Source organism: Sebastes umbrosus, chromosome 2 (assembly GCF_015220745.1).
Source record: "Sebastes umbrosus isolate fSebUmb1 chromosome 2, fSebUmb1.pri, whole genome shotgun sequence".
In the NCBI taxonomy this organism is placed as follows: Eukaryota; Metazoa; Chordata; class Actinopteri; order Perciformes; family Sebastidae; genus Sebastes; species Sebastes umbrosus.
Window position 1 is genome coordinate 31,939,540 of NC_051270.1, and position 22,469 is coordinate 31,962,008.

Genomic DNA, 22,469 nt, shown 5'->3' on the forward strand with positions numbered 1-22,469 from the left:
GACAGTTGACATCAGACAGACAAGGAGATAGATAGACAGCGGTGGAAAGTATATTTACTCAAGTACTGTTCTTAAGCACAGTTTTGAGATACTTTACTTGAGTATTTCCATCGAATGCTACTTTATATTTATATATTTCAAAGGGAAATATTGTAGTTTTTACTCCACTACATTCATTTGACAACTTTAATTACTAGTTCCTTTTCAGGTTAAGATTTAAAAGAACGTTGTGTACGATCTAGCGGTGACTAAAGCCTCTCCCGTGTGTCAAGCGTTTAGAAGAATTACGGTGGCCGACGCGAAAACGTGAATGTCCCTCTCTAGAGCTGTTGTAGGTAAATTTTCTAAAGAAAATTAAGATTTATTTTTATGATGCATTTTACAAATTAAGCTACCCAACAGAATATCAAAAGAACAGTGTGTAACATTTCGGGGGATCTATTAGCATTAATGGAATATGATATTCCTAAATATGTTTTCATTAGTGTATAATCACCTGAAAATTGTTGTGTTTTTGTTAGCCTAGAATGAGCCCTTCATATCTACATACGGAGCGGGTCCTCTTCACAGAGTCCGCCATGTTGCTCCTCCATGTTTCTACAGTAGCCCAGAACGGACAAACCAAATATCGGCTCTAGAGAGAGCCTTTCACATTTTTACGTTACCTGAAGGCCACCATAGTTCTCCGACAAGCTTGTAAAACTGCGGTAACGTGAGCTGCAGAGTGCAAAACCGTCTGACTTCTGTTGCTCCTAAAGTAGTGTTATTATGGTAAGGACGGCCTCTGAGTGAGGCAAACGGCGTTACCGCAGTCTTGGAAAGGGAGGAGTGAGCGAAGGGGTACTCAGTCGGTTGCAATCTGCAACCACAACACTAGATGCCGCCAAATGCTACACACTGTACCTTTAAGTAGATAAAATTAGGCTACACCTCGACAAGCTGCAACATCAAAAAGCTGCTTACACATTAATGCATCAATAGAAATAATCCAATTCTATAATAATATACCCTCTGAAAGGGATGAGTCTGCATCTCCTACTTTTGATTCTTTGTAGAGTATTTTTACACTGTAGTATCAGTACTTTTACTTAAGTAAAGGATAGATATACCTTTTCCTCTTGAATGCTTCCCTTACCTTTTAAATGAGATGGTACCAGCAGATAAAGAAGTTCAGCCTCAGGCCAACCAGAGGTAGAGACTTTTGTTTTAGCAGCCAGTGAAACCCAACCTGCTGCAGTGTCTGGCACAGCGCACGTCTCATTGATATTGTTTTCAAGTGCCACATGTCCAGGCAGACCTGAGCCGTGGGGACACAGAACAAGCTTTAACAAGTTCTTATCATTACACAACACCCCGGTCAACAGACTTGGGTATCAGCTCTGTGAGCAGAGCGCTGTAAATTAACAGAAAAAGAGACTTCATTTTGCACAGGGATCAATGTCTTGTTCTTGGAACTGCAATCAGAGCTGTTCGGTGAGCGGGCAGGGAGACTGATGCGGATCCTCAATCATAAGGCCGTAATCAACGGTTTTAAGTGCCCCTTTGTTTTACATTCAATTATACACTAATGACTCATGCCTAGTGGAAACATTTAAATACTAATGCTGTGTTAATGTAGAGTGAAAGAGGCAAAAACCTCTTTGAATACTTGAAAAGCCATGGTCATGAGGGCATGTACTCTTTTGTACACCTTCTACTTTTTAAAATGAGTTTAGGTGTATTGTCAATCAGGCTGAGGAGCCTAGTACATTTTTCACAAGTTTCTGTGAAAGTGAGGACCATTCATTCGATATTCAAATATAGATAGAACATGTACAATGGTGATCTAAGGTAAATGATAAAAATAATATTTACCCATTAGATACCCAGCCATTATATCCCCAGAAAGCTATTGTATGCTCACAATTGTGCTCTCTTATGAAACTTAATCTCACATCAAAGCAGTCCAAGGTGACAATAATCTCTTTTGATGAATGATAATTTCAATTCAGTATAAAAGGCTGAGTTACACAGTGTCTCACCCAGTGTTGCCTTCAGTCACTTTTGTTTGCAAAGCTTTTCAGTCAAACTCTTTCTCGTCCAGACACATTTATAACCAGGGTGACATCCTGGTTTTGTCAGGAGTGAATAATGACATCAACACAAAAGAAAATAGTTGAAGTATTTCAAATCACATTATTCACAATCCAATATTCACAATATATATTACTTTCTAATAAGTTTGAATTAAACATTGGAAAACGCTTTGAATCAAGTTGCTTATTTAATCTTTTTAGCATGTTGGTTGTTGGTCAGACAAAGTCATGCATAAAAAAAGTTTAGCTTAAAACTGCAGTTGACTGCTATTCAGGTCCTTACTGATTTGGAAACCTGGACCATTTCTCCCTTTGATGTGGAGGCAGAAGCACAGACTGACATTAACATTATAGGAATTTTAAAAGTTCTTTAACATTTTATGCAAATATGTGACAGAGAGCTTTTGTAAGAGTAGATTTGAATGCAGACCAGTTCTGCTGGTCAAGTGGGAACAACAGCCTGCATCTGCTGTTATTAGTTTTTTTTTGAGTAGTCAGTAATACAATTTGTAGTGCTACTTAATCTTGGTTGATGTAGCCTGCTGCAGTTTTAAGTCTGTTGTCTCTTTTATGTTTTATATTTTATGTTTTCATGTTTGGTTTTAAACTTTTGGCAGTTCTGTTTTTAAGTTTGTTATTTGTGTTTTTCTGTGAGTTTTTTTATGAACCTTTTAAGCTGCCATCTTGGCCAGCACCCTCTAGTAAAAAAGTCAGAATAAAGGTTAAATAATAATAATAATAAAAATACTTAAGTAAAAGTAATAAAACCACAGTATAAAGATACTCTGTTATAAGTAAAAGTCCTGCATTCAAATTCTTATAAAGTTATATATAGAAAAGTAGAAGTACATAAGTATTAGCATCAAAATATACTTAAAGTTCCAAAAGTAAAAGTACTCATTTTGCAGTCCTATTTCAGAATAATATATAAAATCACTGGATTATAATTAGTGATGCATTTTTGTGAAAGCACCCTTACCGAAATGAAGTTTATTCAAGTGTGCTATTAGTATACTTCTTATGTACTTATCAGAGATATACTTAACAAAGTTATACGTATACTTGGCTCACACTGACAAGTATACAGAAAAGTCTGAGTATACTTGGCTTATAGGCCTACTTACTTCATCTTTTGATCTAGATATACTTAAGACAAGTATAATTAAGTATTCTTGCCTTATAGGCCTACAGAAAAGAATACTTGGCTTGTAGTTGTGCTTACTTTTTGATAGAGTAGCCTATTAAAATGTGTGAGAGTTTGTAAAAGGATGTTTTGATATGAATTTACATCAATTCATCAAGTTTTTGGATTATCCGTTCACCGTAGAGGCATGCGAGAACAACACATTTTATTTATTTTTTTTAAATCTCATCACAAATCATCAAGTTAAATAGCAAAAGAAGTAAGTATCTTTATGTAATACATAAATCATTGGCTAAGTACTATAAGTTAAAGTATACAAAGTATGCTTTCATGAACTGAAAAACAGAGATGCTCACAAGTCATTTTTTGCAAGTCCAAGTCAAGTTTCAAGTCTTTACTAATGTTGCAGCTAAAGGTGGAGCTCCTTTCAACTACTTTACATATGTACCATAATAATGCATCATCATTTATTAGTTGATTTATATTCTGTAATAATAATCTGAATCTGTAAAAGTAACTAGTAACTAATGTTGTAAAATAAATGTAGTGGAATAAAAAGTAAAATATTGGCTTCCTAATGTAGTGGAGGAGTACATCATTATCAAGTAGCAAAACATTTGAAATACTCAAGTAAAGTACAGGAGGTACCTCAAAACTGTAATCAAGTACAGTACTTGAGTAAATGTACTTAGTTACCCTCCACCACAGGAAGTACGTCAGGCATCTTACTTGACAGTAAAAGTAGCAATATTTTGATTGGATAATTCAATTCAATTCAAACTTTTATTGCAGACTCAAGGTCCAGATAAGAAAAAAGAAAAAACAACAACAACAATACATTACATATAATACCTTACAATACAGGAAGCACTATAAAAAGTCATGATTAAAAGATATTAAAAATATAAATATTAAAAATATATATACATACATCAATGCCTTACATATAAAGAACTATACCAGTGCCTCCACAGCTGTATGGGCCCCTCCATGATGAGCTAGTCAAGATGAGGAGCACCTTCAGCCACAGACTCATCCCCCCTCGGCACAACACAAAGCGCCTGGGTCAGTCCTTCATGCTGGTAGCCATCAGGCTCCACAACCAAGGCTGACCCCCATATGAGAACTATGAGGACTTTAAGAACTTTAAACATGCACTATCTGCAACCATCTTGGACTTCTAACCACTGGTGCACTTTACACTTACTTTACACTATACATCCTATATACCACTTTATAGACTGCACATATGTACATATTACATTTATTTATTGTACATACTACATTTATGTATTGACGGACTGCACACACTATGTTCACCCATTCACTCTGTATCTTTTATATCTCTAATTATTGTTTTTATAATTTTTGTATACCTTTACCTCTCCTGTGTTTCACTCTGTTTGCTGATGTTTGCTGATGTTGCTGCTTTGACACCTGGATTTCCCTCCAGGGATTAATAAAGGCTCATCTTATCTTATCTTGTATACATGGGATGAAGGTCTTTTATTTTGAAATTCCCTGAGCGGATGTTGATTCTGAACCGCTGTTGGAGCAGTTGTGTTTCCTCTAAACTAGCTTCATGGCTAAACACCTCAGATAACACAGAGTAACACCTGGTGAACACATGTTTACAGCTACAGCTGGACCTCCCGGTGCTGTTATGACGTGACGGCTGACGGGTTGTTGTTGTTAAACCTCCTCATCACTAGAGAGAGGTGTTAGCATGTGATGCTAGCTCGTTAGCTTAGCCAGCCAGCCCAGTGTTACTATGAGGCTGATCTGTTCCTCTTTATGCTCATACTCGATCTGAATAACCTCTCCGCCATGGACAGCGAGGCTATAGTGATCCGGATAAAGTCTCCGGCGGGGGACATGGACTCTGCTGTGGACTGTCCATCTCTGCTCAACTTCAACGACCTGCTAGTGAGTCTCCAGCAGACACACAGACAGCTGAGTCAGTTAGTGAGCTAGCTGTCATCTAATGTGGCAGTTCTCTGTCTGAACTAGCTGTAGGTCACAGTGAAACGACATGTATACAGTTTCCTCTGTCTGAGCCCAGAAGACACACTAAAACACTGTGAATGTGATTAACTTTACACTGTGTTTTATTATTGTCCCTGTTATAATTCACTCATGTCAACATTTCCAGGTTGCAATCAGAGATGTGATGCCTGAAGCCACTGTCACAGCCTTTGAGTGTAAGTGTGTGTTTCATACTTGTATTACTCTGCCTCTGAAACAGGGACTCTACCACCACAGCAAGGTTTATTATACACATCACAGCACTTTGTCAACTCCTGACAATCTCAAAGTTTACAGTAGTGAACTCTCTGAGACTTATACTGTGTTTCTCGTTGGTAACAACAGTTTGTACAACAAAACCATAGTCCTATAACTCACTAGCTGACAAAACTCCCCCTACTGCCGTATGGGAGCTCTTTAATTATTACCATTATCAATTCCCTTAAAGGGACTGTTTGTAACTTTCAGAAATGCTTGTTAACAGCGACACCTTAAGTCAACGAAAGTCAGCGTCCTGTTGCTCTCGCTTGCTCGCTCTACATAGACATGAACGAGCATTGCTCAAAACAGTGAGGCGACACACGTCAGCTAAAACCACAATATCACTCTATATTTCAGCTGCTTGGCAGTAATGTTAGTTGACCAGACGAAGGTCTCTCCATGAATCAGTGCTGATCCTAGTGTTGGCTTTTCCTGCTTCAGCCTCCGGGGCTGAAACGTTATCGTCTCCGACTGCGCCCGCAGGGAGACACCGGCACCGGGTCGGAGACTATAACGTTTCTCGCTGTGGAGCCCCGTCACTTCACAAGACACGGGAAACCTCTGTTGGTCTGGAGGAGCTGCAGCATTTATTTCTGCACAAACGTCGACTGCACATTCACTAGATATTCTCAGAGCTACGAAGTCTTCTGCAGTGTGTAGTGAGCGCGCATGCACGTGAGGTGGAGTGAGAACGAGCACGGCGTGTGAGTGAAGGCAGGCAGAGGAGCAAGGAGCAGAGTACAGCAGAGACTCCAGCCCTAGAGACCAAAGCTACGGTCTACCCCGCGTCTTCTGACCGCGGCCAACACTGTTTTGCAAGACGGGCTTCACTAGATACAACTTTGAGGTTTTGGTGCTTCCGTGTAGTTTGTGTTGGAGTCTGATGGTACGTGTCCACAGGGAGTCTGAACAGCATAGCCTCACACAAGCACGCATGTGCGAGCGTGCATGGGAAACCGACCCGGTAGATTTATACGTGTAAAAAGTTACAAGCAGTCCCTTTAATTTTACACTTAATAACGCATTATCTGTTGGAGATGTTCTGATACCATTTTCCTTCCCGATACAAATTCAGTTTTGAAAATGCATGAATGATCGTATCCCTTTGCATTGATGACACCCAAAATGTTGCAACCGTATTATTATATGTGCACAGTTTCAAAGATGACTTTGGTTTTACGGTTTTCATATGCAATGAGTTGCATCAAATATTTTGTTAACAGCTCACCATTAAAGTATTACTCATTGATATGTTACTAAATTCAGTTTAATTTGGTGTTCCAGTTTGCTGTATAGTTGCTATAGCACACCTACAGTAGTATAATCTTATCTCTTATCCCTAAATCAATCCAGTTTTATATCAAAAACGAGTTTTGTTTTGAGTGTAGCCTATGATATTGAAAGCTGTTTATATTGTATTATTTTGTTATAAAGTTTTTCAATCCAAATTTTAAGATGCTTCTGTGTTTTGTAGATGAAGACGAGGTGGGGGACAGAATCACTGTAAGAAGTGATGAAGAACTCAAAGCCATGTTGTCATATGTGAGTATGTAAATGGATTTGTAATTTTTTCATCATGTCACACATCCATCCCACAACTTGCAAAACAGAATTGTGTTTTTTTTTGGATTCTTATGTTTTAGCACTTTTCACGGTGGATATTTCTTCTTTATAAAGTAGTTCTAATGAAAACTGTACACATTAAGGTCAGACATCACTTTTGCCATTTCTGTCTACAATGTAGAGTATATAAGACATCCACTGCATGTCTGAACATCTGAACTTTTTGTTTAAGTTTTTTTTCTGTTCAGCTTTTTGAATTCCAAATCAATGGCCTAAGAGTATTGCGTGTTATATGTGCTTTGTGCAGCACAATGAAATAGCCACTCACTTCCCTTTTAATTTGGCAAAAATCTCAGAGACAGACATCTCAAAACATTGCCACATAAAACTCAAACTCTCAGCTTGAGTGTTTACCTTTCTAGCTGGCATGAAAACAGCTTAAATATAAAAATCAAACCACTTCGAGAACTATTTGAAAATCTTTTAACGTTGCATATGTTTTTGCTGCAGTAGCTAATCTTAGAACATAGCACATTTCATTACACGTAAACTCAAAGTGCTTTGCATTTAAAGACCTAATATAGGCATAAACATAATAACATAGGTAGCATAAACAACATAAATACAATGATACAGTAGTATACACAAGCATACAACCAAAGAAATAGAATAGGAGTAGAACAAACATTGAACTGTTTTTCGTGGTCATTTGACTAGTACAAAAGAAAATGGTAATTGTTGTTAGTTCTTATGGTGACAACACATGTCAGTGAAAGCATGGCCGTAAAGCGTGTGGTCGCAGCTCTTCTCCAGAGCGGCAGGGAGTGAGGCGGAGGGACCGTTATAGGCCTTTCAGACAGAACGCAGCAATGGCACCACTGCGCTCTGAAACCCATTATCTCCAATGTGATGCGCTGTGACGTGCGCTGAACTCAACGGTGAGCGCAGCACAAACCGCGTTCTGTCTGAAAGGTCCATTAGACCCAGCGCTGCTGCTGGCCACCTGCCTGCTGTTCGGCTCATTTTCTGTAAACCAGTGTAGCATTCAAGCATGGCGGAATTAGCAAGCTTGCTAGCTGGCCAGTTGTTAGTTAGTTAGCTAGCTAGCTTGCTAATTCCACCATGCTTGAATGCTACACTGGTTACAGAAAATGAGCCAAACAAAGTTGTAACTCATCTGTCGATAGCAATGTGTTTTCCTACGCTGCGACAAGAGTGTGTGGATAAAGCATTAAGTTGTTAAATTGTACTCTCTCTATGCTTCGCAACGTTCCTAATCCACTGCTCATTTTAGTCGCTACTGCAAAACCTCACCTCATCAGTGAGTTCACGATGTGCCGTAAGTCGGTTTAGTTTATACGGAAGTTGGCCCGCTACAACAGTCGCAATGGCAACGGTACACATAAAAATGGCCGCCTCTCTGACCATCCTGCCACGTTGATTTGAATGGGAATGTCCATTTTACTCTTATTTTATTTCTTTTCATACACTCAACCCAGAAGTACAGGATCCCCTCCATGGTCACCAAAGCCTTATTTAGTGGTGTTCAAAAGGTTCAGGGTTGTCAGATCTATCAGATACTGTATTTTTAAAAAGAAGGCACTCACTATAATGTGGTGTAGGAGGTACCGTTGGTCTGGTAAAAAAAAACCCATCTAAAAAGAGAGAGGTGCTGAGGACTAGATAGGATTGATCAATGTTGCCTCCACCTCTACGCTGACATTGTATTAATCTGCAACTCAGCAACCTATAAGACTCATAGAGCCTCATCCAGTTGTGTTTATCCTCAGGTAAAAAACAGTTTATTGGTAGTTTTCAGCAACACACACACACACACATGCACACATGTCTACTACCCATTCAGCTCCCCCACCTAATGCTGTACATTTTCATATTCCACCATACTTACTGTTCATGCCACGGACAGTAAGAGTAATGGCGTGTAATGGGTTTCTCTACGAGGTACACTGAAAGCTAAATGAACTGTCAATTTTTATTATTTATTATTCAGTACTTAAAGTTTTGCCTCATTAAAGAGCGAGGCCCCCTGGGCTGCAGAATTGTTCAAAATCTACTTTCATCTGTGGATGTCTTTTACCCCCCATCAGCTCACAATGATGCTGCTGGAGCCACAGGCACAATTTACACTCCTTGTTTTTTGTCCATTTTTATCATGCATTCACTTGTGGTTGCTTTTTAATCATTAAGTAGCATAGGGTAGCAGAGTGATTAAGCAAAAAGAGACAGCTGTTGTGCCGATGAGTGTTGTGAAACAGGCATGGATAAAGTATTGACCTCAGCCTGCTTTATTATTCACAAATCCAGCCGACGTGTTTTGAGGATATTTTGAAATTTTGCTTTTGCTGTGCTGTTTGTCCTCTTTGAATGGGACTAGCAATCGAGAAAAGCACAATATTGATGTACCATTAAGATTTCAGGAATTTCCTGTCCTGGGTGTTTTGGTATTACCACCATTATTGTGTGTATTCTATGCTAAAAACAATGGCTAAAATTGCATCTTAATAGAGAGGCGAAATCCCTCCCCTTCCGGTGGATCACCATGGGACCTTATTTTGGAAAAAATATGAATGGTAGTCAACGGCTTCTTTTTTTGATGGTCCCATGGTGGTCCACCGGAAGGGGCGAGACTTTGCCTCTCTATATTCATGTAACTACCTGGATGTAAAATATGCTGCTACGCTAGATCATTATGGTGAAGTGTTCCATTCTTTCAGGAAATGTATGAATGCATAATTTAAGATGGATAGTTTGAAAAGAAAATTCCATGGTACTTTTATCCTGAAATAATTTGATACATGATCAACCATATATCAACAATAGTTGCCAGTATACCTACCTGTGCTTTTTTAAATAGCAGAGAAGCATGTATAATACAACTAAAACATCTACAAGCTAGAATTGAAGCCATCAGTGTCCCTGGTAGTCAAATGTTATATGTGACATGCTGACATCAGTTCATTTTGTCAGATTTGTATATTAAAATATCAATGAACTTGATCTTGATCACTTTATTATGTACCTGTATGTGTACATTTATTTAGCAGAACAGGCTACATAAACATGTAGTATTATATCATTTTGTAATGTATAACGGCAGCTTATCGTCCCAACACTTCTTCTTTATTCAGATGATGTCACATGTCACAACAGCATATTAATTTATGACCCTGACCTGCAGCACAAATATTTAGTATCCACAACACTGCGCTGCTTCGTCCACAGATTTCAAAAGCCACAATGAATTTTTTTGGCAAACAAATCCAGGAATGTAATGGCTTTCTCCTCCTCATGGGACAGACAAGCTGCTGATCACCTGGAAAATACTGGGCTCACTAAAATATAAATTACACTAGCCGAGTACTTTAAATGTCTTGTGCAAGGGTTATGCATTTCAGCAGTCATTTGCATTTGTATTCAGAGGATTTTTCTTTTTTCATGTTGTGGTTGTTTGCTGCGGTTGCCATTTGGCCTCCGTAGAGACCCCAGTGGGTTTTTGCCTCAGTGTTGTTAATTCCAGGTGAGCAGACAGCCATTATGTGAAATTAATAGGAATTAAGGGAAACCAGCATGTTAGGTGAAAGGTGGGATAATTCATTAGAGTCTCTCATGGTTGCCTCGTGTGTGCATGTGTGTGTGTGTGTGGATGTTTGTGATAATTAATAATTTTAGACTTTTAAATATACCTAAACTACACACTTTTTTCTTATTCAAGATCTCTGCTTTAACATTGCCTTGCGAAAAACTCCTGCTCCTTGTTGCTGAGCAAAATTAATGCTCAAATTCAGCACTTAATTAACATCCGTGTGCAGAGGGCATTTATTGTGAAAAGTATCCCCCATCACCGAGAACATTGATTGCTACATGCTCCTGTGAGACCCACTAGTCTTCCAGGCATCTCTAATCATTGTTCGACACCTTGAAAGACAGACGCCCCTGTTCAAAGTTAAAGACTGGCCTGTGTCAGGTGCTAAAAAAAAACATGTGACCCCATCCGTTCCTCGCTCAGCTCCCCCTGGAGGTAGTGGCTCTAATTCCACCATTCTTACTCCCATTTCCCCTTCGTCTGCTAATGATGATGAGACCCACTCTCTGCTCTCGCTCTCCCACTTGTCCCTTAAGGCTGAGCGATGGTATTTGGGATCGGACACTGTTTAGTTATTGGCCAACAATGGAGAATGTCTTTTAATAACACACCTACTACAGATTAGGTGGTAATTGCAGCCTTAATCAATAAGCTAGCTGAGCGGAAAATTAAAGGTACGTGAAGCCCGACCCCCCCCTCCCGCACGCACACCCTCAACACACACAACATGTTTTTTGGTATTAGGCCCATTGTTCAGATGTGGCCTAGTGAAAACGCTGGAGGGCGAAAGCAGAGGGCTAGGAGCGAGGAGGGATCTGACAGTGATAAATAGGCCTTTTAATAACAGCTGTGCCACTTGGGTAGCCATTCTGATCCATTCCCATCCAAGCCGGTCCCATCGTCCTCCCTCCCTCCCCCACAATGAGAGAGCAAATTTACATATCGCAGTGATGACTTGGTAGTTCATACTGGATTGTAAATGAAACACAATGAACGCATGTTTACACATGTTTGTGTGGACTACATAAAGACATCTTCACAAGTGTCTAACTGTGTTTTCGGTAAGGTCTTTCTGTTCATTTCTGTTGGTTTGAAGCCTCAAAAAGGAGGAGGCATAAACACACACACACACTCACAGTTTAACAGATGGTTTGGTTAACTGAAACATCAATTATTGCATTGCGTCTGAGAGGCTCCAGTGTGTGTATGTGTGTGTGTGTGTGCACATGTTAGTCCTGTAGGATACGAGTGTTTGGTGAGCTGTTGACCTGGAGGAGAAAAGGGTTAATGCTACACTCCTTCAGAACAAGCCCACAGGGCATTGGTCCTCATCGGCAACAGATTTCAGCACAGCATGCTCACATTTTTGGGACCACTGTGGATTAATTCTGACGTCATTTAGATAAACATTGTGTGTGTGTAAACATGGAATATTCTAAAATTTGTCAGTGCAGTGCAAAGCTTTTCTTCATCTGTTTTTTTAAGTAATCCATTATTAATATGGCTGTTAAAGTTAACGTGATAATAACGCGTTAACGCAAATTAATTTTAACGCCACTAATTTCTTTAAGACATTAACACAACTTGTGATTTTTAGGTTGTAGCAGGCTCAGGAGGCTAAATAACGCTATAGGGTTTCTGGACAATATTTGTCATTGTTCAGTGTTGTTAAATGATTTCTAATAATACATATATACATACATTTGCATAAAACAGCATATTTGCCCACTTCTATGTTGATAAGAGTATTAAATACTTGTCAAATCTCCCTTTAAGGTACATTTTGAAGAGATAAAAATGTGTGATTACTTTGCGATTAATCATGATTAACTATGGACAATCATGCAATGAAATATTTTAATCGATTGACAGCCCTAATTATTAATGAACCAAAGTATACTTAAGTTCCACTATAATCACTTCAAACCACTATTGTGTATCTCAACTATTTGTGACTTTGCTTTTCCCCTTTAGTACTTCAACACAATGAATGAACAACGCATGAACGGACTGCTGCCGGACCCTCTGCAGATTTTTCCTCGAGGTACGGAGTGACATCTTACAGTTTATCATGGATTGGTAACGCTGAAAGGCTCAATGCATCTTTGTAATTAATGTGTTGACAATTAATCACAAGGAAAATTTAAATATATACAAATATTCACACTTTCCTAGTCGGAAACCGAAATGTGGGTAAATCACTTGTTCAAACAATAAGAAAATGGGAGCATTTGGTGGCTTGAAGTAAGAATGCAGCCTCTGGAAAACATTCAAATTCAGTGGCTCGTTCTGTTATTGTGTTGACAGTCATTTATAAATCTACATTTCCTTTTTCTCCAAGGACATTGAAACTGCAAGCTTGTGTTCAGGATAGCCCAAATCTCTGGCGTTGTGTAGTTTCTTCCTGCTTTTTAACATATACATTTTCTATATTTTGATATAGTTTTCTCACCACTCAAAGTCATACATAATCGCTAACAGGCCCCAAGGGCAACATTTATTGTCTCCCTCTCCTTTACTCCATATCTGTCTCTCTCTTTCTATCTTTCTCTTACTGTGTGATTCTATTTTCCCTTCCCACCTACCACCAGCTGTCTCAAGAGCCCAACATCTCAATCACTCTCTTGTCTACAACTAATTTCAGAGTAACCCTCATTTCATTTCATCTTTCTTTTTTTTTTCTTTTACAAAGAACTGATTCCTTTTCAGCACATTTGTAAATGGCCCAGTGATGTGTTCTACAATCTAGTCAATTACTGTTTCAGCCGGCAAGACTCCAGGGATCCGGAACATACATGGCCTGAAGGTACCTATCTCAATAATTGTTTCAGCTGCCTTACACGGAGAACAAGGGGAGGGGAGGGAGGGAAGTTGAGGCAAATGGATTGGTAACGCTGTGTTCCACTTATTGAAATGTCAATTGAAGTCAAGGCTCTCCTTTTCTTTCACTCATTCTCTTGCTCCCCTCGTCTATGTTTATGTATGGGGACGGCTGGCTGTGGCTGCAGCGGGGCTCGCCTCTCTCCTCCTCTTGTCTCTTTGTATTCTTGGTGCTTATGGCGTGATAGTCATTTAAAGCAATGCTGAACCCCCTCCAGAGTATTATGATCCTCTAATTCCATACGATAAGAAGAGCATCAGCGTTGGTTAGAGCAAAAACTAAGTCAATAAGAAGATGTTATTGTTCAACCATGAAATTGACATTGCAAAGCCCCCCTCCGCCTTTTACAAATGGCCTTCCACAGACCTCCCATTTTATGTTACGCATATGTTGCTATTGAAACTCATTGCTAATTACCATGGGTTAAATGACTTGACACCTCCTCCATCTCTCCAGATGATCCATATTATATCCATCTCCATTTCAATAATAAAATCACCCCCCTCTCTCCAAATACTGAAAGTGCTTTATTTAATGTATCCTCTGAGGAGCTTTGGTAACAACTACTGAACTGTGTCAGTTTTTTTAAGGTCAAGGGTCTGTTTTGATAAGATGATGTTTTCCAAAAACCTCAAGTCCTTTGGTAATCTTTCCCCTCTTTTCTCCTGTTTTAATACAAAAGTAATTGGCTGAGGGGAGTCTGTTTAAATTAGGTCTTCCTGGGCACTAATTAAAGAGAGAATCCCTGTGCTTTAGTGGACCCAACACACCGGCCTTTTGACCTCAATTAAATGAGTTATTTTTAATATGCCCTTTACAGGATCTTGTCTCTTCTGGGTTGAGTACAGAGGTCTTTGGAGTAAACATAGATGCAGATGAATAAATGTAAAGAGCAATGTCCCTAGTGAGGGGGGTGTGGGGGGGAAAATCGATACAGCAAAGTATCGCGATATTTTTGTGTGGCAATATTGTATTGAAACACGATACACAAGTATCGATCTTTTATTATAAGGGCAATCAATTAATCAATGTTGTCAATCAATGTCAATAAATTAAAATATTTAATCACAATTAATTGCATGATTGTCCATAGGTAATCGCGATTAATCACAAATTAATCACACATTTTTTATCTGTTCAAAATGTACCTTAAAGGGAGATTTGTCAAGTATATGATACTCTTACTGACATGGGAGTGGGCAAATATGCTGCTTTATGCAAACATATGTATATATTTTTTAGGGCTGTCAAAATGAACGCCATAATTATGTGTTTATGCAAATTCGTTTTAACAGCATTCATTTCTTTAACGCATTAACGCAACTGGAGGTTGTAGTGGGCTCAGTTTTAAAGCTAGATTTAAGATACTAGCATCAAATCATAAGTAGATAACCTAAGGAATCCATTGGTATCAACCATATCAAACTTGTCGCAAAGGAGGCTAAATAACACTCCAAACCTACGCTAAATTTTGGCGAGGAAAAACTGGCATGGCCATTTTCAAAGGGGTCCCTTGACCTGAAAATGTGTTCTATGGGTACCCACGAGTCTCCCCTTTACAGATAATCAATTCTTTATGATAATCACATTTATTTTTGGTCAAGTCATAGTCAAGTCAGCACACTGACATAAAGCAGCATATTTGCCCACTCCCATGCTGATAATAGTATTACCTATTTGACAAATCTCCCTTTAAGGTACATTTTGAACAAATACACAATTTGTGATTAATTTGCTATTAAATATTTGAATTGATTGACAGCCCTAATATAAACTATTAACCTATTAATAATCCAATGGCCCTCCAGATACTTAAGATACTGAAGATACTGGTATGAATCTAGAAAACCTAAGGAATCGATTGGTACAGTACCATGTCATGTTAGCTTGTCGGGAAGGACGCGAAATAAAGCTCCAAAGTTACGCTAAATTTGGCGAGGAAAAACTGGCATAGCTATTTTCAAAGGGGTCCCTTGACCTCTGACCTCAAGATATGTGAATGAAAACTCTGAGAAGAAACAGAGTGAAAACTGTATCTTATTAAATGAAACAGATATTGACAAACTGAATAATGTGCAGTTGAAAAAAGGTAATAAATCACAATGTATCACAATATATCTCTCAATCTCAGCATATTGCAAAATGTTTAAAAATTGCAATAAAGTATCGTGATAATATTGTGTTGTAGGGCCTCTGGTGATTCCCCCCCCCGCCCCCCAACCCCCCATACTAGTGAGGCATGACATTTTCAATGTCTTAACTTTATTTTTCTGGGAGTGCTTTGGTAGCCAAGTCGTTGTTACAGCGTCATGCCACATGACCATAACATCCCGGTTCGATTCCAGCCTTTGTTGCATGTCATACCTCTCTCACTCTCTCTCTCTCTCTCTTTTTCTCTCTCTCTCTCTCTCTCCATTTCCAGTCTGCCTTTACACTGTCATCTGTCCAATAAAGGCAAAAATGCTTAAAAAAAACAACAACACTACTTTATTTTCCTACAGTCTTTGTCCAAATCTGTTTTATCTGTCTCACTTCCTTCAGATTTAAGCCATGTTGCTGTACTTTCCCTCCCTCTGCTGTCTGTCATCCTTTCCCCTTCTCGATGTGGACACCTCTTCCTTTCTTCTTCGCCTGCCTCCCTTCTCTCCTACTGAAGCCAATTAACCTCCAGGCTGAACTGAGAGCGTGTGTTTTGTTCTTGTTCATTAGGGGGTCTGGCCATATGTCTGTCTGTCTTTTGGCCTTGACCACCAAGTGTGTGTCTGTGTGTGTCTGTGTGTGTGTGTCTTTTCACATTTTTGTGTATGTGTTTGCACACCCTCAGGTTAATACAAGACCTAACCCAGCCAATGACTGCACTCACGTTGTCCCAGACTCCATGGCCAACAACAGGTGAGCTGTGAGCTTGCTGGGGAGCATGTTACACTACCTGGAATAAACTTCAGTCGGTTGGTTGATAGATGAGTAGTAAGATGTCTGTGATACCTGCGTCAACTGTGCTCTGTTTCCTTCCTCCAGCTTAAAAAAATCATCCGCTGAGCTGAAGAGGATCCTGACAAATGGGCAGGTGAGCCTGAGATTTGGGTTTAAGTAGAATTTGACCGCTGTTATCTCACTGCTCCTGCTCTCGCACCTAGTTTCCACTGACCAGAAACACATTCTCTCTAGTGGTTGACTCTTTTTTCTTTGGCTATTGTGTCTTCACTGGGAGCACGGGGTCTGTGGGTTCATATAGGATCAAGCCTGCTAAAGTCATGTCTCTCTCTTTTATAAAACACACACTCTCTCATACACACACACACACACACTCACACTCACACACACACACACACAGTGGCTAACGTGTCAGGGAGACAATTAAGCCAGGGTCCTCTCAGGTTTCTGCTGTAACACAGTGAACTAATAGAGCTGTTCTCTACCCTCTCCTCCATCCCTTCATCCATCTTGTCTCATTCTCTTCACCTCCCTCCTCTCACCACCTTATCAAATCAATTGAGGTGGACTGGGGGGGGGGGGGGGGGGGGGGTGGACGTGTGTGTGTGTGTGTGTGTGTGTGTGTGTGTGCGTGCGTGCGTGCGCGCGCGCGCGCGTGTTGTGTGCATGCATGCATGCTCACATGTATTTTGTGACGCTTGCCCCTTTCTGTCTGTACAAATTAAGTTTTGGCCGCCCCCCACATTGACATCATATCAATATCAATCATTGAGAGCCAGACACACAAACGGTCCATACACATGTTGAAAGAAGTGCTCCGATGCAGAATGGACTAATTAGTTAGAGAAAAAATCACCAGACATTGTAAATTCTGGCCATTTTGGATGCAAAGATAATTATTTGATTTTCTTATAATATTTTTTATATTAGATTTTCAGGACACTAGTATTTTGCAATTGTGCATTTCCTGTTATATCGATAGGACATATAACATATTGCGGGGCTGCAACTAATGATTCATTTCATTGTTGATTAATCTGTCGATTATTTTCTTGATTAATCAATTAGTTGTTTGGTCTATAAAATGTCCAAAACTCAAAGATATTCAGTTTTATGTCATAGAGGAGTATAGAAAACAGAAAATATTCACATTTAAGAAGCTGGAATCATAGAAGCTAATCGATTAATCGTTGCAGCTCTAAAATAGTGTAAATGATATAGCTCTTCAGTTTTAAAATTGCGGTTTTGTATCATAGTACTCAATATGTTTATGTGAATGTAAAAACATTGGCAGAGATGAGATTTATTTAATTTTATGCATTTAAATTTGGAACAAAATATATTTAGATCATATTTTGCTTTTGCCACTTAGCATGTTAGATTGTTTTTTTTTCCCATTTACGGTATTAACAGAAGAGATTCAAACAAAGTGGTCGTTGTTACTGTTGAAATACAGTAAGTCTCACTCTAAAACTCAAGACCAGGTATAAACTACGTACAAATATATTCATGAATTAGTTATAAAATATTCCACACTTACATAATGATATGGAAGTTTTTTAGTTTTTACATTCTGTAACACTTTATTTAAAGTAGGGCTGGGCAATATGACGATATATATTATCAATTCGATATAAAAATGTTTATAGTATATATTTAGTACACTACGAGTGTTTTAAATTTTTTTTTATAATTTCACTTATAACTGTTATGTTCATTTTGCACTCAAGTTCTTAAAATGAAAAAAATAATTTTCATTTGTCAAGTATTTAATTCACACAGGGGACTAAACATATATACATGCTTTACCATGAGGTTATTTCATGTAGACTATGTAAAATTGGATTACCAGAAAACATGCTATTTCGTGATATATATATCGTTATGGAGATATGAAATGACCTATATCGTGATAGAAGATTTTGGCCATATTGCCCAGCCCTAGTTCAAAGTGTGTAATTTTATAACTGATGAACTTGCGGAGTCAATGTTTTCCTCTGTGTAATGCTAGTAGTTGCTGTTATATAACTAAATAATAACTACTGTTTAGAGTAATTTCATTATCATACAGGAACATTTTGACTGGTAATTTCAAAATGTGCGAGAGGAGGAAAGTTTTGCTCAGACCCGTCATGTTAGCGCGGCCGACATTAAATACCCACCTGACACTTTTTTATCGTCGAGTGGAACAACGACTGCAAACAAATCATCATTAAACTCTACATCAGTTACTCCCCCACTCACCCAAGCACAATGTCCTTTTATAAATTGGACAGCAAATGTTGTATTGATCTCCTGCTCCTTCTGTCCCTCTGTTTTCTCTCCTTATGTTGCTGAACTTGGAGTGACCTGAGTGCTTGTCTTGTTTATAGCCTCCAGTGACAATGTCATCCCCTCTCTCTTACGCTCTCTCCTCTCCGCCTCACCTGTGTAGTTACACGTATCATCCACTGGTTGCATGTCTTCTCATGTTATAACATCTAAGTGCCATTATTGTATACCTGTGTCTGCAGATAAATGCTCAAGATATCCACTATCAAGAGCAGCTCGGCCATGGAAACGGAGGCACGGTTTACAAGTAAGTCTTTGCAGGCTCTCACATTGAGGCACCAACATTACAAGGCCACAGCACAATAACAGATGGTGACAGTGAAGAGATACTTGGCCAAGCAAGTGAGATGGTCTGAATGATTTATTCGGGGATGTTACAGCCTCTATACAGTGCAAATATAAAGGAAGAATGTCTCATAAGTGGCCAGTTTTAGACTGATGAGTGTGATAGGATTCTTGTCTTTTCATATTTTTTCTGCTCAGTTTTTATGGCAAACGCATCACTCTGCTAGAGGGCTCTGTGAAGGGTTCCCCATTGTTCACCACCCTCCCTCCGTTCCTTCATCTCTCCATTTATCTCTCACTGTTTGGTGTGGTATCTATCAGGCTGGTTTGTGTCTTTACCTTCATTTATTTATTCTGGTTTGAAGGTTGCAAACATATATGATATTGATTTGGGGCTGTAAGGTATGACAGCAATTGACTTAATCTGTCTATAGTTCCACACATTACCTGCCACGATAGGAGAGCTCCATCCTCTCTGGCCAGACAAATGTGTTACTGCCCTGCTAACGTTATGACAAGGTTGGCATTTGTGTCGCTCCCTCTATCGTTCTTTTTCCACCTCTTGTTTTCTCCTTCCCATCAATCCTCAGCTATTGAGCTGTTTTATTGAGATTGAAGTATTGATCACTGCTCAGACTAACCTTGACTTGACAGAGTGGCCTGCTTCACACAGTCCCCAGCAAACCCAGTAAATGTCCTATCTAGCTTTTTTTTATTTTCACCCCTTTCTTTCCGACCACCTTTTACTGTTTTATGACTTTGAGATAGTTTCATTAAGAGCCAATCTCTCATAGTTGTAGGAGGAATAAGATTGCTGATCAGTTTGGCACCAAAAATGGTTACACTGCAGTGGGGAAGGCCAATATTGCAAGTCCAACAACTTCTCAGTCAATTTAGCCCAGCAAAAAATCCATATGCTTTGGCGCTGAAATTTTTATGGTTGGAAGGAGAAGATAAAAAAAAAAATACAGATAAAGAACAACCCAGCCTGGTTGTTTGTGCTATTTTCATGATCCAGATTGTTTTATTTCATGCCCATTTTATACAACATTCAGAGCATTAATATAGCAGCAAACAGCTATTTGCTATGTAAAGATATAGAGGAGTAATATCTACCTGAGCAGAGAAAGAAGTCTCTCTCCTTCTGTTTGTTGTAATCCGATCTTCTCTGTGCTTTGTTGACATAACCGGGCCGGCTGCACGTGCCTTTTAGTGCATGTGAGTGTGCCCCACTGACTCTGCACTGCACTCATTAGGTGCTCCTACGGCAGTTACAGCTGATAATGCCGTCCCGACCGACGGCGTTGTTGTGGAAGCGTAGTGCCCACCCTCCGGTCCCCCCCCCGGTAACACTGTTAGCTCTGTCAGCACTGTTGCTATAGTGTGCGATGTTAGCGCTGTTAGCACAGTTAGCTGCGAGCCGCCGGCTCAACCGTCACCATGTTGAGAGCCGTGTGGAGGCAATAGATATGCTCTGAATTTTGTATTGAGCACCTTTAAGATATACCTCATTTAGTTAGATAGGAAAGGAGCCTGTCGTGTTCCAAATTCCTACCACACACTAATTCTCAATAGGTTTTGAGTATGTGGTGTGTTCACACTGTCAAAGTGACAAAATATACTCAAAACGGTCAATATGTATACTAAAAACACTGATTTTGAGTGTGCTATTGATGGACACTAGACCATTTTCACTGCAGACATTTTGACTTGTCATAGCTGGAAAAGCACAGGTGAAACAAATTTTGGTAAGGATGGCTGGTTTTGTTCTGTTGATCTTGGTATTACACATAGATAGATAAAATAAATCTGATATTGTTATGTAGCTACTAGCAATCTCTCATAAGCTCATACACTTAAGTGTATTTACATTTAGAAAATTATAAATTGTATCAGATCTGAGATGAATCAAAATTGAGTTTCATCGACAATGTTTGTATCATTACAACAGGCTTCTGTTCAGTAATGTCCCAGTTGAGCTCAACATTTGCCCATCCTGCTGAGGACAGCTAGGGTGAAGGCCTCTCCTTTTATGCATATAAAAATGCATGTTCAGAAACTTCAAGGGTAACTGTAAGTCATTGTCCAAGCCTCTCATGAGTCCACAACTGGGCTTTTGCTTCCCAAACTACCCCAGCTGCATCCTTCCTGGCCTGCCAGTGCCTCTCTGCTGAGTCAGCAGTGACTTAGTACGCACCAACGTGTTCGAGGCAGCTTCATCCTCTGCAAAAGATTTAAAGTAGGTCCAAATCTGACTCCACATACCCAATATCTAACATGCCACTGGAGAGGCTGGCTTGACAATGAAAGTTAAAATCATTCTGAATCCTCACGCAAGTGTCTCCTGCATTTATTTGCTAATACAGCAACATAGTTACTGTAATTGTAGACCACAGTTCAGATCTGATCTGGCTACCCTGTACTCTGCCTGCCCAGATCACAGACACACCTGCACTTAATGCAGCATCCTGCTTGACCACAGGTTTGTGTGGAACCGTCACCTATGAAAAAATTAATGAATATAATCTGTTGTTGCAGAAAATGCCAAGTATGAGCTAGTGTTCTAGACCTCTATATAACTAGACTGGTCATTAGAGCCAGAGGACACTCAAAATTATGAGTTTACATCACAATTGGTGTTAATTGTGTTGGTGGCCTTGACATCAGCTCCTAGAAATGTTCATCAATAACTGTTAATTGCTTCCCTGTTTCTTTCATTTTAATTATTTTTGTCACAGTCAGAAGAAGCTCTAATACCACTCTTCCCTTGGCGTCACCTGTGATGTGTTATTGACAGGTTGTTAGTCAGTGCTGACCTCTGGGTGTTGTATTCAGTTTGGCTTGATTTTTCACTTTAACAATTCCAATCAACTTATATAAAGCCCTCTTCTCTCAAATATTTAATGCCGAGTGTAAATTAGCTTATTTTAAGTCAAAAACGGTGATGCAGTGAGGGAGTGTATCAAAAGAATGCATTGGTCGGGTATCACTACAGCAATCTAATTTACAAACATCAGCTGAATAAACCAAAAAAGTCAGCTGCTAACGCATGCTTAAAAGTAAACTATGGGTTAGTGCAGCTTGGGTTACATTTTTTGCTGCTCTGGCCGTTGTTTTTTATCCATTGTATTCGCCAAAGTAATCGCTGAGATCTAGGACCAAGGCAGCATCATTAAAAGATGATGCCTGTAGCACATACCGAGCGCCCCATGCAGACAGAAGACGTAGTCAAGGTGGAGAAGCCATAAGGTTTCTGTAGCCACGTCAAACCATGATGCATTGATTGTCAAACACCACCGGTGTGCGGGCTTGCATAGAACAAAATTTACTGCTTTGACGTGTTGCTCTCCACAAATGTGTATTACC

The 22,469-nt window shown here is 39.4% G+C and overlaps 1 protein-coding gene across 3 annotated transcripts in view; it reads left to right on the plus strand.

Moving 5' to 3' along the window:
* The first annotated feature begins 4,748 nt into the window (after positions 1 to 4,748).
* map2k5 (mitogen-activated protein kinase kinase 5) overlaps positions 4,749 to 22,469 on the plus strand; it is a 75,812-nt gene continuing 58,091 nt past the window's right edge. For all 3 annotated transcript variants that reach the window (XR_005209854.1, XM_037791969.1, XM_037791977.1), the window contains exons 1-8: positions 4,749 to 5,145; positions 5,372 to 5,420; positions 6,980 to 7,047; positions 12,647 to 12,716; positions 13,438 to 13,478; positions 16,378 to 16,445; positions 16,572 to 16,620; positions 19,001 to 19,065. Coding sequence is in view for 2 of the 3 variants with exons in the window: in XM_037791969.1 (XP_037647897.1) it covers positions 5,014 to 5,145; positions 5,372 to 5,420; positions 6,980 to 7,047; positions 12,647 to 12,716; positions 13,438 to 13,478; positions 16,378 to 16,445; positions 16,572 to 16,620; positions 19,001 to 19,065 (542 nt within the window). In the remaining variant the exon portion in view is untranslated. The remainder of the gene's footprint in view (positions 5,146 to 5,371; positions 5,421 to 6,979; positions 7,048 to 12,646; positions 12,717 to 13,437; positions 13,479 to 16,377; positions 16,446 to 16,571; positions 16,621 to 19,000; positions 19,066 to 22,469) is intronic.